Consider the following 17,862-nt stretch of genomic DNA (forward strand, 5'->3'; position numbering starts at 1 on the left):
CATCTAAGATCATTTAAGCGAGGTACGAAGAACGAACCCCAGAGATGCATTTTTTGATATTCTCAGACACATTAAGGTAAATGCGTAAAGGTTACTCTCACACACTCATGGACACACACTGTAATTTGCTGTTGTACTCCATATAAAATCCAGATACTAAGCTTTTTTTGCACTGGCGTAGCTAAAGGGTTAAGGGTGCCAATTGATGATTAACAATAAAAATGACATGTAAAATGTAACATGTAAACATGTAAAACCACCAATAATCAAAAATGCATGATTATATGGTGTCATGGTTTTGTAATCAAAAAATGTGGTTATAAGAGAAGTCAATGGGGCAAAAACCGCCACCACCAACAGTAAATTAAGGAGAAAAAAAAGAAAATTAATTGAAAACAATGCATCAAAGGCAATGTTGTTTTCCATGTCCAAGACTTTGATAAAAGGTAAAAAAAAAACAATTTTGTAACGTCATTTTGTGTGTTTTTTTCTCCAAATCCTGTAAGAGATTAACAGATTTATGCAAAAAAAAAAAAAAAATTTAAATATTCATCTGATGCATTTTTTGCAGCAGTTTATATCAGTGGATTTTTTATCTCTACCATAACAAAAGGGTAGTCAATTTGGGTAGTAAATTTGCCCAGAGTGTATCGCTGAGGTTTTTTTTATTCAAAGCATTTGCTCAAAATATGTGTCAAAACAATATTTGTCACCAAAGATCATTCCACTAGCGGAAACACAAACACTTACAGCTAAACTAAGACTTAGAATCCCCCCAATGAAAACATCCCCAACAGTACATAAGAGTTAGGTGAGTTTTTCCTTAAAAGAAGGTAAATAATCTGCCAATGGGATAAGCAAAATAATCTTATGTTGAAATAAAAAACATATTTCTTGCAGCCCACTAAACATTTCAGCTAGGACTTTCAGAAGGCAAAATCCAGCTCATTACATCCAAACGCCTGTGGGTGCAGCGATAATGAGGGTTACAGAAGCAGACCAGCCCTAAACCTGTTTAAACACACTCACATGCCTTCACTTTATCAGCCAATTACAGCGCACAGCTTCTGCACCAATCACATGACTCCGAGGAATTCTGCAAGCTGCTGGGTAAACTCAAAACCCTCCGTTATGACATTAGCACTGAAATATGCTGGGTCATGATATTAAAGCAGTAATATATTATTGTGCATGTGTTACAGTCTGCTTCTGCAATACGCATGAGATCACAAACTATCAATGGACTTTCACTCTTCTCTTTAAATGCGAGGTCAAGAAACTACAAGGTGTTTTCTACCATTTCCAAGTGCGCTTCTGTCTTCTAGCGGAGATTAACTGAGGCTATTTGCTAATTGCAATCTGACATGGTTTGTTTATGTTAGATACAGCAGCATGACAGGCGTTTAACTAAGACGTTACCAATTTTGAGTGCGTGTGTCTGTGTGGGTGTGAGACAGAGAGAGAATGAGAGAACAGGCGGCGAGCTGGTCTTGTGATGCCATGGCAAGTCTTTATTTGTTGTTCAAACTATGTGCCTTCAGGTCCAAAGCTAATTTTAAAATCCTTGAAACATCATGCTTCATTAATTCATTTAAATGTTACATATAGAACTTCATAAATAATAAAAAATATCACATTCGATTACATTTACCACTTCAAAATCAAAGGAGTGATTTCCATTTAGAAAATTAATTTTAGTTGCTTATAATTTTGCCATTTTAGTTTTAAAATAATTTACACTTTATTGTTAATTTACTTAATTTGATAAATTTACATTTATCTGACATCTCATTTGCCTTAATTAGAATTTAAATGTCAGCAATTGCTAATTTTTGTAAAAAGTCACTTTTTTATTTACATAAAATTTTTAATTATCAGCATTTTTTCATATTGAAAATTGATAATGCTAAAGAGCAGAATAAGGGCTTTTAAAAGACTTCTCTGCCTTGTACAAGAAAAAGTAAATTAGCATTTCCAGCAATATGGATGTGACATTTGCAGTAAAATCTCACAACATAAATTCACAGATAAAGTATACGTTAACATTACGTTGAAACATCTGTTTATATTTTTCAAAACAACTAACCAGAGTTATGGGAGCAGAAAAATATGTATGTAAAAATGTTTTAAATTTTTAATACAGATAAATAAATATACACTATGGATGCTACAAAAAAAAGTCTGAGGGTTTACAGTTTTCAACATACTTTAAATTCTTTGAATAAAACTGCACATCCCAAAAGAAATAATGATAAACAAAAGGATAAGAGTCAGCTCACTATAGAACAAAAATGATTGATTTTATTTTATTTGACATTTTTTGCATTTATGAGGGAAAAGCTCCAATATGGATGTGACATCTCTCCGTTATGGATGTGACAGATTTAAAATTGGCACTTATGTGCTTTTGGTAAATCAAATAGAATAGTTTGAAACATTAACAGAGACATTTTTGAGTATTTTTAAAGTACTGTAAAATACTTGCCTACACAAACAAGCAGAAACAGTTTTAATTTTTTGGCAAAAAAAGGTAAAATTGTATATTTGCACGTGTTCAATTAACGGTCCAAATATTGTTTACTTATGCTACTTTGAATATTCAGTCTGAATTACCATGCAAGTACAACTTCAAAACAACATTAGCACTATTTTATTGACTGTGAACAACGTTATACTTTGATAGTCATTGGCTGATAATATGACTATTTAGGTAAAGTTGGTTTTATATTCGCATGTTCTGACTTTCTGCTTATTAATATCAGCAAATATTCAAATTCTAAACAGTGAAATCATATTAGCAGCCAATGACCATCAAAGAACAACATTGAGCAAATATAAACAAACTTTCCCTCAGTAATATGATTTCCCTATTTAGAATTTGCAAGTAATACTTTTCTAAAACTAATTATATTATTAAGGAGAATATCTGAATGTGCGAATGTAAAAACAAAATTGACCTCAATAGCCATGGCCACATAATCCTGACTGAAGAAGACTAAATCATTCAGATCTTATTCTGAATTTAAAGGTGGAATATGTCCTAAAGCCTGGTACATCCATTAGAAATAGAACTACAAGGCTACCTTCTCGAACCATCTCCATCTCTAAAATGAGGATGCAAGCCTTGTCATTTGTTAGTTAACAAAACATCACATTTTTCCTAATGGTTAGAAACAATAATGATAAAGAGAATATGTAATGTTACAGTATATTACTGCATAACCTAAAAAAATGATGTGAAACTTCCACACGCCCCTAATGCCAAAATATCAAGTTATATTTCAGAGTGTTCGTTATAAAAACAACTCACTTGGCATGCTGCACGTCTCTTACGGCTATTGTTAGAGTCTCACATAAAAATAACAGTAAATGAAACAGGATTTACTTATGCATATCATGAGTCTGAAGGCCTTGCGTGTCTGGCACCAAAACACTTCCGACATGAATCATTGCGCAACGTTTCACGCTGTTGACGTCACCGTATTCGCTATCGACAAACGCTCCGACAACCGTAAAGCTCGGTTTGGATGCAATAAAGTGAATTGAGGTGGTATTTTACCTGCAATGCCTCACGCGGGTCTGCCCATCCTGTCCCGTGCGGTCTGCATGTAAACAGTCGAGCAGAGCGCGAGTCAGGCGGATGTGCCGCAGAACAGCTGATCAAGCACGTGACTCCTGACGGGAAGCATCAACGACTTCATCACAATATTGCAGTGCGTGATATTTCAAAGAATATTTTCAAGAGTGTAAGTGGTAGATCTTTCATTACGTTGTGTTTTTAAATACAAAAACTCCCTCTTAAATTATCAGAATTTCAACTGGAAATTAATTTACAAACATCATTTTCCCCCACAAAATTCACCAATGTGGAACAATAGGTAAATTTTGTTAAGATACAAATCTTTTTTTTTCTATAAGGATTGGTGTGTGATAGAGGTATTTGGTCGGTTGTACATCTATTAGACAAAGAGAGTGAGGTTCAGTAAGTCAGAACTTTTTGTGAAATAGGCTACTTGATCATAAGCAATACAATAGGAATTGCAATCTATTCCGAAAGCGTTTGTAATGATGGTTAGTAATGTGGTTACCAATATAAATGAAACACTTCATCTGCCTTATTTGTTGATAAAGATTTTATTCAGAGTGAAATACCTAATAAAATAAAAAGATCAATATTAACCCAAGATAAATTTCTAATACAAGCAAGAAATAATGTGTCTTTAATTTTTTCAAAGAGTTCTATTATCGACTTAAGAAATATGTTTCTTTCCTTCCCCATACCTTCCAAAGCTAGAGAAGTACACTATAAAATATTTAATGATATTTCATCTTCTTTTGATCACAATAATTGTACATTCTATGAGGTTGCCATTAAAACGACAGATTTTTTTTTTTGACTGTTTATATAGCAGTCTGAATAATTCATTCATTCATTTTCTTGTCGGCTTAGTCTCTTTATTAATCCGGGGTCGCCCCAGCGGAATGAACCGCCAACTTAGCTGCGACCCAGCGACCTTCTTGCTGTGAGGCGACAGCACTACCTACTGCGCTACTGCCTCGCCTCGGTCTGATGTGTTGAACAGTATTTTAATTTTGGAGAATTTTTTTATTCATAAATGCAAGTGCCTTAAAACAAAACTACTGTTTTTGGTTTTGCAAAAGGAATTTTGGTTATACTGTAAATATATAAAGTTGGTAAAATCAAAATTATTGGGATGTCTGTTTAGTTTATTGAAAAGACCCAGTAGTGTAAATAACTTTTGTTTATGTCTATATTTAAATTTTATTTATTTGAATTATTATCTTAATAATTGTTCTGTACTCTGTTCTATCAATGTAGATGAAAGTTGTTAAGCAAAAATCGCCTTATTGTATTTGTGTTATAATGCAATATATATATAAAAAGTATCTTTAAAGTTAATCAACACACTTTATCCTTATAAACACTTTATGAAAATGTTAATTTTGTCATTTTCAAAAAAAACAAAAAAACAAAACGAAATTCATTTATTTTGGGATTCTCACTTTGTTGTAGCCTACAACTTTAGAAACATATTTGCCCATTTATAATTATATACAATAAGACATATTTTTTACTTTCAAAGATGTTATTTTTGGTTATTATGAACCTGTTTCTGCTAAAAGAAATGCTTGTTTTTTTATAAATTTTTTTTTTTTTGTATATTCTACATCAACAAATGTAAATTTATTAATACAAAACCATAACTTTCCTTCTTATATATATATCCACAGCCATGTCACCCTGCAGCCCAAGACCGGTTACTCACTGAAGCTAAGCAGGGCTGAGCCTGGTTAGTACCTGGATGGGAGACCACTAGGGAACACTAGGTTGCTGTTGGAAGTGGTGTTAGTGAGGCCAGCAGGGGGCGCTCAACCTGTGGTCTATGTGAGTCCTAATGCCCCAGTAAAAGTGAAGGGGACACTACACTGTCAGTGGGCGCCGTCTTTCGGATGAGACGTTAAACTGAGGTCCTGACTCTCTGTGGTCATTAAAAATCCCATGGCACTTCTCGTGAAAGAGCAGGGGTGTAACCCCGGTGTCCTGGCCAAAGTCCCTCTATCGGCCCATACAATCATGGCCTCCCAATCATCCCCTTCCACCGAATTGGCTCTATCACTGTCTCTCCACTCCACCAATAACTGGTGTGTGGTGAGCGCACTGGCGCCGTTGTCCTGTGGCTGCCGTCGCATCATCCAAGTGGATGCTGCACACTGGTGGTGGTGTGGATAGAACCCCCCCTCATGATTGTGAAGCGCTTTGGGTGTATGGCCATACACAATAAATGCGCTATATATATATATATCTTTCTTTCTAGCTCTGTCTTTGTATCATTGTTATTGACAATGTTATTTTGTGTATTGTATACAAATATTGTTTATATGTCTAAATTTTCGGATAGTTGGAAAAAAATGTTCCTTTTGTAAAAACTGAGAAATCCTTATGTCACTTGACTGAGTTTGCAATCATTTTGGAAAGATTATATAGTTTTTTACTTAATCTGCTGAAATAAATATTCTGATAACACTGAATGCAAAAGAAAATATTTGCTATTTTGATAATGATAAAGAATTTACAATTTTGTTAATTTTATCATTTTAAGTGGTAAAATCTTTATCCAAAAATTCTTTCAAAATCTCCCGTATTAAGGTTTTTGATAACAAACTTATTCTTTTAATGAAGTCTTTTAAAGCTGTAAAAAATGTAAAAGCTCTATCTATCGTAGCTTATTATGAATCTGTATTTGGCATCTTGTGAATATCTTCCATTTTGTTTTTCCTTTTATTTGAAGGTTAATTATCTTTGGAACTTTTGTTTTTGATTGTTTTACAAATTGCACAATAAAAAAAAATAAATAATGTTGTTTGTATTGAAAATCTCATGAAATATCTCATTATACAAATGCCATAGTTGGATTATAGACAAATCTTTAAATTCAGCATATGGCACCAAAACTCTTTAAACATTGATTTTAAAGTTATTAAAGTCAGGAATTAAGAAACCACTTGAAAATTCTTGTGTTTGAGTAAAACATAAATTCAGTGTCATTTTTGTAAACAATTGTAAACTTTTTTCCCAAAAGTAAATATCCTTTTTGCATTAAATATTTTGATGGAACACCCCAGATTTTCAATAACAACAAAACACTTATGTTTCTGATGAATTGGTATTAAAATGCTCTAAATCACAATATATTTATTTGACATTTAGACCTTTGTGGAATAATCAAATATTTACAGTTCACTTAAACCCATACCATACCAGAGCCCTCTTCAAATTTTTTTCTTCTTTTTAAAATATTTTTCAAATGATGTTTAACGGAGCAAGGAAATTTTCACAGTATGTCTGATAATATTGTTTCTTCTGGAGAAAATCTTATTTGTTTTATTTCGGCTAGAATAAAAGCAGTTATTATTTTTTTAAACACCATTTTAGGGACAAAATTATTAGCCCCTTTAAGCTATATTTCTTCTCGATAATCTACTAAATAAACCACTGTTATACAATAACTTGCCTAATTACCTAAACCTGCCTAGTTAACCTAATTAACCTAGTTAAGCCTTGCAATGTCACTTCATGCTGTATAAAAGTGTCTTGAAAAATATCTAGTAAAATATTATTTACAGTCATCATGGTAAAGATAAAATAAATCAGTTATAAGAATTGAGTTATTAAAACTATTATGTTTAGAAATGTGTTGAAATGTTTTTTCTCTCCATTAAACAGAAATTGGGGGAAAAAAATAAACAAGCGGTCTAATAATTCTGACTTCAAATGTGTGTATATATATATTTAAAAAATAGAGATAAATGTATAGTATAGTAAACACCCTAAATCTGTTGAAACGCATCAATCTGATGGATTTCGAGTTTGCAGCTGGATATTATTGGGAGATCGCTGACAGGAGGAGTGAATAGCTCCGCCAGAGCATGTCTGAAGCTCATATGTTTATTTTAAATTCTATGGCAGAAACACCATTGAGCCTCGCTAGATTCTTCTTGATGGGTGTGCGACGCATCCATTATAAAATACTCGCAGGACATTAATTTAGACAACTATGCGGATATATTAAATAGTTCACACATAAATACAGAGACTCGCTTTTACTTCACGCATAGATTGTGAATGAACAGACTTACATGTAGTTGCAGATGCGATCATGTGGCTGTTTTTGCGCCTCATGAAGTAATCAATCAGAGAACAGGAGAAAAAGCATTACTTCGATCATTTTAATACAGCATATAATTAATGAAATTTCAAAGTTATAGTATAATGTTGAGGTTTAATTTTAAGCTCGTGGCCCACCAGCAGGATTGCTGAGGCCTGCTATACTGGGCTCTGCCCACCGGTAGAGAATCACTGTTTTATATAATTCCTTTTATTTAATAGATATATGGATATATAACAAAAAAGGGCTCCTGCACTTAATGCTTGTGAGAAATGAAGAAAATAGTTATTATTAATTGTAGGTGACAGTCCTGTAGTGTCAGTACTATAATTCCTGGTGAATGCCAAATTAGTAAATGAACAATAAAAAATTGATGCATTTCTTTTATATCCAACAGTGCTGACCCCCTTTTAGAGCGATATACCATACAAGAATAAATGTGAGAAAATGGAAGTAGCACGTGGTGAATGTGTCTGAATAATAAAACTTAATTTAAGATTGAGCAAAAAAAAAAAACTGCTTAAGGCAACAGCACCGTCAGCTAACACTAATTAGCATGAAAATAAAGTTATCACCGAGAACAGCGTCATATTGAACATCCATATAAAGCCTAATTTCATTCTGGTTCTTGAAAAAAATGACCTTAAATATAATGAACAGTAACAAACAGTACAGATTTATTGTAATTCCTTAGAGAGAGAACTATTCACTGTAATTCAAAGTGCTTTTTCTATTGTGTTTTGTTCTATTGACAATAATACAGTAATGTGCCGTTTTCCTTCTAAACATACTGTATAATACATCATGGTTTCAAAGTCTCTGGGCAACAGTTGTTGTATGTTGAATACGCCACCATTAACACTGCAGAAAATGAGAGACAAACAATAAATAACACTACTATAAAATTGCAAATCATATTAGTGCAGGGGTGTAAATATTTGCTCTAACAATGATTCAATTGTGATTCAATGCTTGAAAAATGGTGACTCGGTTTGCTTTAAATATTACAACCACAAACTCCATTGTTAGACAGAAGCGTTTTTTGCACCCCTAATAATAATACTAATATGACATATTATTAATAAATAAGAACAGTGGGATTCATTTAATGCTTTCCGTGGCATTTTCTTCACAAAATCCTCAGTATTCCATCTCTATAGTCCATTCAAAGTCTTGAGGTTTTAGCAAAACACCTTGTGCGTAAAGGCACAACAGTAAATACGCTACATTAAACTGTCAAATCACCCGGTTTTCATTGCTGTGTATGTGTTTGTATGTGATTTAATACACTACTGTTCAAAAGTTTGGTTTTGAAAGAATTTTAGATGTTTTTAAAAGTCTCTTATGGTTGACCAAATTCCATGTATGTGTTGAAAAATACATCTCACCGGCCACTTTATTAGGTGCACCTGTCCAACTACTCATTAACGCAAATTTATAATCAGACAATCACATGGCAGCAACTCAGTGCATTTAGACATGGCCAAGATGATCTGCTGCAGTTCAAACCAAGCATCAGATTTGTGAAGAAAGGTGATTTACGTAATTTTGAATGTGCCATGGTTGTTGCTGGGATTTTCACACACAACCATCTCTAGGGTTTACAGAGAATGGTTGGAAAAAGAGAAAATATCCAGTGACCAGCAGTTCTGTGGACTCAAATCTCAGACTAGTTTCTTGAACATGACAATGAGTTCACTATACTCAAATGGCCTCCACAATCACCAGATATCAATCCAATAGAGCACCTTTTGGATGTGGTGACTCTATTGCTGTAGATTCGCATCATGGATTTGTATTTGACTAATCTGCAGCAACTGCGTGATGCTATCATGTCAATATGGACCAAAATCTCTAAGGAATATATCCAAGGATTAAGGCAGTTCTGAAGGCAAAAGGGGGTCCAACCCAGTACTAGTAAGGTGTACCTAATAAAGTGACCAGGGAGCGTATGTAAAAATCGGTGAAATTTCTGTGTATATTGTAAGTATATTTTAAAATGTAATCTACTCCAGTGAAAACAAACTGAACTTCCAGCATCATTAATCCAGCCTTAAAGGTCTCATGAAGTGCCTTGAAATGTGCACTTTTGTTCTGTAATGTAATTTGAACTGCAACATGAAGACAGTAGGACTTAGAGTAGCTCCTCCCCCTTAATCTTTTTTTGTTGTTGTTTAGCCTAAGCGCATAACCACTTGTTAAGTCATAACATTAAATACTGTTTTCGGGTCCTCATTTGAATTAAGAAAATATTTGTTTATGACCACTTTTTAGTCCTATCACACATTAAAGTGATTTTTTATAAAATCATGGTGTACGCAACAGTCTCTTGACTTGCTGCATCACAGACAGCAATATTTTAACAATTTATAAAAAAAATTTACAACTTTTTGGCCATCGGATATTATTCATGCATGTGTATATTGTGATTGCGATTTTCAAAAGCATTACATCGATTTGAAAAATGTTTATTATTACCATATGTTGAGTCTCCGCATAGTTTGATACAGCGATTGGAAGCCAATTTGTGTGACGTCACACTTAACAAGCGGATAGCATCTTGATGGGGGTGGGGCAAGTCAGTTATGAGGTATGAGGTGAAAAAAACATTGGTCCATTTAGGCAAAAGTGACAAACTGCAAGCCTTGGATGTTTATATCTTCTAAATAAAAAATTTGTCATGTTTTTGTAGCACACTAGCTTATAGAATACCTTAAATGATGACAAAACACCAAAAACAAATTTAGGGCACATATATTTAGCTAACAAGTGAAAATTGGTTGTTTTTGCGTTGTTTAGAGCAAATTTGTTCTTCCACTAATTTGGAGATGAGATCATGAGAAAGGCTTGGTTAGAAATAATCAGCACGCTCTATTGTGAACGAGATGCAACCTCATCAATATGCATATAGGGCTTAATTTGTGCCGGAACAAGCCGGATCCGGAACCTCATTTCACCTATCTCCCTCCTCACTTGCCCCGCTCTTCACGTTCTTCTGCGACACCCCAATATCTCCTCTTCACTTTCGTCTCCCCCCCAACCTCCCCCTTCACCCCTCCCCCTTTGTCTACAACACCAACACCGATGTTTCTTCGCTGGTGTTTTGTTTTTTCTGAACACTTCATTAATGTACAAGTGGTTCAAACTCGCTCATTTTGAGGCAGGAACCGGAGGACGTGCACCAACTTTAACCATAAGGTAAACACAAAACAAAACTTTCCATCCGGAGCTCGTTCATGGGACTCCACACTTGTAAACAATCGCTCCATCGGGCTCGTGTGGCTATCGGTCCTGCCCACACTCAGCACTACCAAGCCGACCAATCACAGAGCTTGTGCTACGCGTTGTTGCGACATGTAGTTACATTTTTTGAGAGGTACGCGCCGTAGCATACGCTTGCGCTTGATGCAGAAGTATAAATCAGCCTTAAGACTAACATACTGATAAGATCTAAAAAATTTTACTTTGATATTACGGGGACTTCAAATGTCACATGATCTTTCAGAAATTATTCTAATATGCTGATTTGATGCTTAAGTCAAACTTTTGTGTAAATGAAGATACATTTTTCATAATTGATAAATGTAAATAGGAAAGAACAGCATTTGAACTGCATTTGTCACATTTTACACATTTGTCTATCATGTCACTTTTAAAGGTCTGTGAAGTGCTTTGAAATTTGTTTGACGTAATCTCAACTAAAAAATGTAGAGAGGGGGGGACTGAGTAGCTCTTCCCTTTAAAAAAAACTGCCAATAGCATCGGTTTTAAGACAGCTCTGCCAATTGAGTGTTTGAGCTCAAGCGCATCAAATGAGAAGCATCTTGAAGGGGGAGGGGCATGTCAGATACTACAGAGCATTTGATTGGTCAAGATTTGATGAGGAAATGAAGTATGAGGTGACGTTAAAAAACTGTTAATCAATTTAGGTGGAAGTGACAAACTGCAAGCTTTGAATGCTTATATCACTTTTCTATGTTAGTTTTTGAGCACACTAGCTTACAGACTAATACTAACATCTGAAAAAATATTTGAATTTCATGGGACCTTTAATAGATTCCTGTGTCTTTGCTGAATACAAGTATTCATTTTGTAATTTTGTAACATTTGAACAGTAGTGTATGCATATTTATGAGTTTATGAACTGGCAGTGGGCGGGGCTTTCACCATTCTCCTCCTTGCATGGAAACTCCTCCTCCTGTTTAATAGTAATGATAAACCGAGTTTGTGTAGCTGCGTTCTGCTCATCTGCACTAAGGTCTTGTTTCCCCGTCATCATGCTTGCATTTGTCTTCTCTATGTTTTCCTCAAATTCATCCTCTGCCTCCATGTAATCATCTTCTCCATCCTCAATCTCAATTTCTCTCCTGTTGTCTTGCTCTTGTCTAAGCCAATTGTGACCACTGAAGAAGCTGAGAACGGCCTCTTTGGCTACACCCAGTTGAGCAGATAATGTGTGAATGGCCTCCTGATCTGGATGTAGTCCAACTTCCTGAATAAAACTCTGCAGGATGGCGTGGGCTTCCGGTGGTAAAGACCTGCCTCCGAAATTTGGGGCCATGTAAGAGTCTTTAAGACTTCCGGCCATGAGATGGTGTTGGAGGAAGAGCTGATGGTGTTGAGGTGGAATTTTGTGCAGTTGTTGGTGCTGCTTTAGAGCCACCATATGCTGTGGAATCACCTTTAGAAAGAAATGTAGATTATGTTAAACAATTATGAGAGCAAACTAAAAACATTACATTACTTTGTATTTAGGTGTATCAATATTATACATTTTATGGTTATTGTGTTGGTTTAAAAGGAAAGTTGAAAAATGAAAATGTACTCAATATTAACAGTCATAAGGGCTTGTTTCCACCATTAAAAAAATCTTAATTTGCAAGTCATAGTAATGAGAAACGTTCCCATAATAATGGCTTACTTTGTCATAATAGTGAAATACTTTCTAGTAATATTGAATTGACTTATTTCAATGAGAAATGCTCTCATAATAATGAGATGTTTTCTTTTAATGATTTAACTTCTCATAATAATGAGAACTGCTTTCCTAATAATAAGATATATTCTCATAATAATTACTTCTCTTAATAATGAGAAATGCTCTCATAATAATGAGATGTTTTTCATAATAATGACTTAATTTCTCATAATAATGAGAAATGCACTCATTAAAATATTTACTCATAATAAGGACTTCTCTTAATAATGAGAAACACTCATAATAATGAGATATTTTCTCATAATAATGACTTAACTTTTCTTAATGAGAAACGCTCTCATAATAAGGATATATATATATATATATATATATATATATATATATATATATATATATATATATATATATATATATATATATATATATTCTCATGATAATGACTTCTCTTAATAATGAGGAACACCCTCAAAAAAAAAAGATATTTTCTCATAATAATGACTTAACTTTTCTTAATGAGAAACGCTCTCATAATAAGAATATATATATTTTTTCCTCATGATAATGACTTCTCTTAACGAGAAATACTCTCATAATAATGAGATATTTTCTCATAATAATGACTTAATTTTTCTTAATGAGAAACGCTCTCATAATAAGGATATATATATATATATATATATATATATATATATATATATATATATATATATATATATATATATATATATATATAAATATATATATACAGTTGAAGTCATAATTATTAGCCCTCCTGAATTATTAGACCGTTTGTTTCTTTTTTAGCAAATTTCTGTTTAACGGAGAGAAGATTTTTTCAACACATTTCAAAACATAATGGTTTTAATAACTCATTTCTAATAACTGATTTATTTTATTTTTGCCATGATGACTGAAAATAATATTTTACTAGATATTTTTCAGGACACTTCTATACAGCTTAAAGTGACATTTAAAGGCTTAACTGGGTTAATTAGGTTCACTAGGCAGGTTAGGGTAATTAGGCAAGTGATTGTATAACAATGGTTTGTTCTGTAGACAATCGAGAAAAAATATAGCTCAAAGGTGCTAATAATTTTGTCCCTAAAACGGTGTTTAAAAAATTAAAAACTCCTTTTATTCTAGCCAAAATTAAACAAACAATACTTTTCTCTAAAGAAAAAATATTATCAGACATACTGTGAAAATTTCCTTGCTCTGTTAAACATAATTTGGAAATTATTTAAAAAAGAAGAAAAAAAATTGAAGAGGGCTAATAATTCTGACTTCAACTGTATATATATATATATATATATATATATATATATATATATATATATTCTCATATTAATGACTTCTCTTAATAATGAGGAACACCCTCAAAAAAAGAAGATATTTTCTCATAATAATGACTTAACTTTTCTTAATAATGAGAAATGCTCTCATAATAATGAGATGTTTTTTTTTCATAAAAATGACTTAATATCTCCTTATGAGATATTTTCTCATAATAATATCTCATAATAAACAACTATATTTTTGTAAAAATGAAACAATATTCTGACCTGTACTTAGTATTATCACTTTTTTTTCCAAATTTTAACAAATTTAAAACCCTCGGTCCTTACTTTCATCTGCTACACCTACCCCCTCCCTCACGATCCTTACGTTCATCCGCGAACCAGTCACTTTCTGTTTCACTTTCGGGTTAAAGGCTGATTTATACTTCTGCGTCAAACGTCGGCGTGTGCTACGGCGCAGACGCATAGCCCTTCGCCGTGGCCGCTGCTGACGTGCACCCCTCAAAAAATGTAACTACACGTCGCAACGACGCGTAGCGCAAGCTCTGTGATTGGTCGGTTTGGTAGTGCTGACAAGTCTGGGCGGGACCGAGAGCCGCGTGAATGGTGCGAGCCTGATGGAGTGATTGTTTACAAGTGTGGAGTCCCGTGAAGGAGCTCCGGATGGAAAGTTTTGTTTTGTGTTTACTTTATAGTTAAAGTTGTTGCACGTCCGCCGGTTCCTGCCTCAAAATGGGCGAGTTTGAGCCACTTGTACATCCCGGAAGTGTTCAGGAAAAGCAAAACTGCAGCGAAGAAACTCGACACAGAGGAACATTTACACCTCACTGCCAACTAGCGTTTCGGAAGTGTTAGTGCAGACCAACAGAGACAGCGCGCAGAAGTGTAAATACACAGCTACGCGCGTTGCATGTGCCGAGGGTTACGCCGGTTACTTGACGCAGAAGTATAAACCAGGCTTAAGGGCGGCGTGATTGCCATTTGGCTAGAGCACCAGTTCAGCTTGCTCTGGCCCTGCGTGTGTTTAGCGTGCAAAGAAATTTGGATAAGACCAAGGATTTGCTGAAGGAAAGTTTCAGTATAAAACAATTAATGTCGCATCACCAGGGTATCCTGTGTTTCCTCCAGAGTTTCATGCAATTTCGGGTGTTTCATTTTTAATCTTTAGACTTTAACTGCAGTTCAGCAGTTCACTCTCATTCAACATATTATCATTCAGGATGTTTTAATGGAGTTTGATACCGCATGGCAAACAGAAAGAAAAACCTCCGCACTGCGTGATCCTGCAAGGTAATCAAAAATCGCTGCTTACATGGTAGACTCTTAATCAGTATTATCTTAATCATAAAAACAGAGTATTGGTGTCCATGTAAATGTACTCAGTAAAAGTGGCAGATAAAGTTGCAAGCTGTCAAAGACAGCCCTATTATCTGCCTTCAAGCTGCTTCCATAAGCCCTCACATTTCATAAGTTTCATGTGTTTCCCCCCAACACACAACTTTTGTAAAGTGTCTGCTTCACGTTGCCGTGCCAGAATCCTTACTAGTAAATTACAGCCATACTTTAGAATACTTAGTTTAGGTAAATTTGATGAACGCGATCGCGCATGTTGATGAATCTGAAGGGATCCCTCGCTCACCTCGTGCGCTGCACTGCAAGCGTTGTCTATGTGTGCGTGTGTTTGTTTGTAGTCCACTTAAAATCCAACATGCAAATCATTTTTGTTTGTTATTGGCATTGATTGTTTTGAAATTCAAATGGCACTTACATGCCAGTGTTTTTATTTCTGTAATAAATATTGTGTTTCGTGATTAATCATGATTAATTACAAAAAAAGTGTGATTAATTACATTAAGTTTTTAAATCCTTTGACAGCCCTAATTTATATATATATATATATATATATATATATATATATATATATATATAATTATTTAGATTTTTTAGATATTATCTATATCTATAAAGTCTATACATTCCAATGTGTGATTAGAAATAATAAAGCTTATCAACACAGTAAATGATTACTCATAGTTAGGCCCACACAAAATCTGCGTGTGACTTATATGAAAGTGTTTATGTGATTTATTTTCAATATAGATTGTAAAGTAATATGTTCTGTCTTTTAGTAGATATATTATATCAGTGTGTCTCAACCACGGTCCTGGAGGACCACCAACACTGCATGTTTGGATGTCTCCTTTGTCTGTCATATTCATTAAATATACAGTATTTTAGTCTCTGCTAATGAGCTGAGGATTTGAATCAGGTGTTCTGTTAAGGAGACATGAAAAATCTGCAGAGTTGGTGGTCCTCCAGGAACGTGACTGAGAAATACTGTAATATATGATAGACTTGCTTTGTTTACCAAATATGTGGATAAAGATGGATTTGCATTGTAAACATTAAATAAAAGTTAAAAAGCTAATATTTTTATTTTGTAAATTACGTTTTTAGTTACGATACTCCTAAAATCAATCAGCATAAATCCGCAGATTTTTTTTTACAAAATTCTCAGAGGGAATAGCAGAAAAATATCCGCAGATTCTGTCTGGCCCTACTCAGAGTGCACTGTAATTGTTTACTATATAGAAAGAGGAGTGCATGAGCACTAACCTGCAGCTGTTCAGTCAGTGGTCTTGTGTGTTTCTCTGAGTAGAACGTCTGCCCAGTATTGCTTTCCTGGTCATATATAATATCTCGCTCTGATTGGCTGAGGTTTAGAAACTGCCTTATCAAAGACAGGTTTTCCCACAAAGTACGATTCTGAGGAGATGGTTCCTCCTTCCAGCGTAGCAGCTCACACAGCCAGCCCTAATAATACAAGAACAGAAATACATCTGAGACAGTGTAGAAAATCTGATTCAATGCCTTATATTAACCTGGACGTTTAATGTAATGTTTTAGGATCTCAAACCACTTGAAATGAGAAAACGTTATGATATAAAATGAATAAGAAATAATTAATGCCTTCCATGACATAAATATTTAAATATATAATAAATATTTATATGCAGGAGATAAATATTTAATTTTCTAGAAATGTTTAAAATGCTGCAGTATTTCTAGGTCAGCACTCAACTAACCATATGAATGCCTTTGTTCAAAACAGATTATAAAGAAAATAAAGTCTGTTTTGAACTAAGGAAATAGAAAAAAAAAAAGCAAAAGACAGATTCACTAGGGTTTTAGATTTTGCTCCCTTACTGTATTTATTTTCTTACTATTACTAATTATTTACATATATGAAATCAATACACATTTATTCATTTAATAATGAAGAGAGCAGCCCTCATGATTGTGAAGTGCTTTGGGTGTATAGCCATACACGATGATTGCACTATATAAACACACATTACATTACACGACATAATATAAATATTCATTGTGTTATATAAAATATATACAATTGAAGTCAGAATTATTAGCCCCCCTGTTTATTTATTTCCCCAATTTCTGTTTAACGTAGAGAAGAATTTTTCAACATTTCTAAACATTATATTTTTTATAACTCATTTCTTATTACTGATTTATTTTATCTGTGCCATGATGACATTAAATATTATTTTACTAGATACTTTTCAAGACACTTCTATACAGCTTAAGGTGACATTTAAAGGCTTAGCTAGGTTAATTAGGTTAACTAGGCAGGTTAGGGTAATTAAAAACATAATTGAAAAAAAAAATAGCTTAAAGGAGCTAATAACTTTGACCTTAAAATGGTTTTCAAAAAATTAAAAACTGCTTTTATTCTAGCTGAAATAAAACAAACAAGACTTTCTCCAGAAGAAAAAAATTATTATCAGACTTACTGTGAAAATGTCCTTGCTCTGTTAAACATCATTTGGAAAATATTTTTAAAAAGAAAACAATTCAAAGAGGGGCTAATAATTCTGACATTAACTGTTTATATACAGCATTTGAAATGATATACAGT

At 33.8% G+C, this 17,862-nt stretch overlaps 2 protein-coding genes across 14 annotated transcripts in view; both read right to left on the reverse strand.

The window, feature by feature from the left end:
* The window catches only part of tbc1d5 (TBC1 domain family, member 5), a 45,638-nt gene extending 42,004 nt beyond the window's left edge, over window positions 1-3,634 (reverse strand). For 3 of the 10 annotated variants that reach the window (XR_015945174.1, XM_087294104.2, XM_087294101.2), the window contains exon 1: window positions 3,560-3,634. The gene's annotated coding sequence lies outside the window, so the exon portion shown is untranslated. 10 annotated transcript variants of the gene reach the window in all.
* Window positions 3,635-8,279: 4,645 nt separating this feature from the next.
* Window positions 8,280-17,862, reverse strand: part of satb1a (SATB homeobox 1a) — a 31,115-nt gene continuing 21,532 nt past the window's right edge. For 2 of the 4 annotated variants that reach the window (XM_088651315.1, XM_088651314.1), the window contains exons 10-12: window positions 16,542-16,739; window positions 11,222-12,369; window positions 8,280-10,601 (exon numbers count right to left, since the gene is read on the reverse strand). In XM_088651315.1, coding sequence (XP_088507441.1) covers window positions 11,818-12,369; window positions 16,542-16,739 — 750 coding nt within the window. In that variant the 3' untranslated portion in view covers window positions 8,280-10,601; window positions 11,222-11,817. 4 annotated transcript variants of the gene reach the window in all.

Source organism: Danio rerio, chromosome 19, assembly GCF_052040795.2.
Source record: "Danio rerio strain M-AB ecotype USA chromosome 19, GRCz13ab, whole genome shotgun sequence".
NCBI classification, from domain to species: domain Eukaryota; kingdom Metazoa; phylum Chordata; class Actinopteri; order Cypriniformes; family Danionidae; genus Danio; species Danio rerio.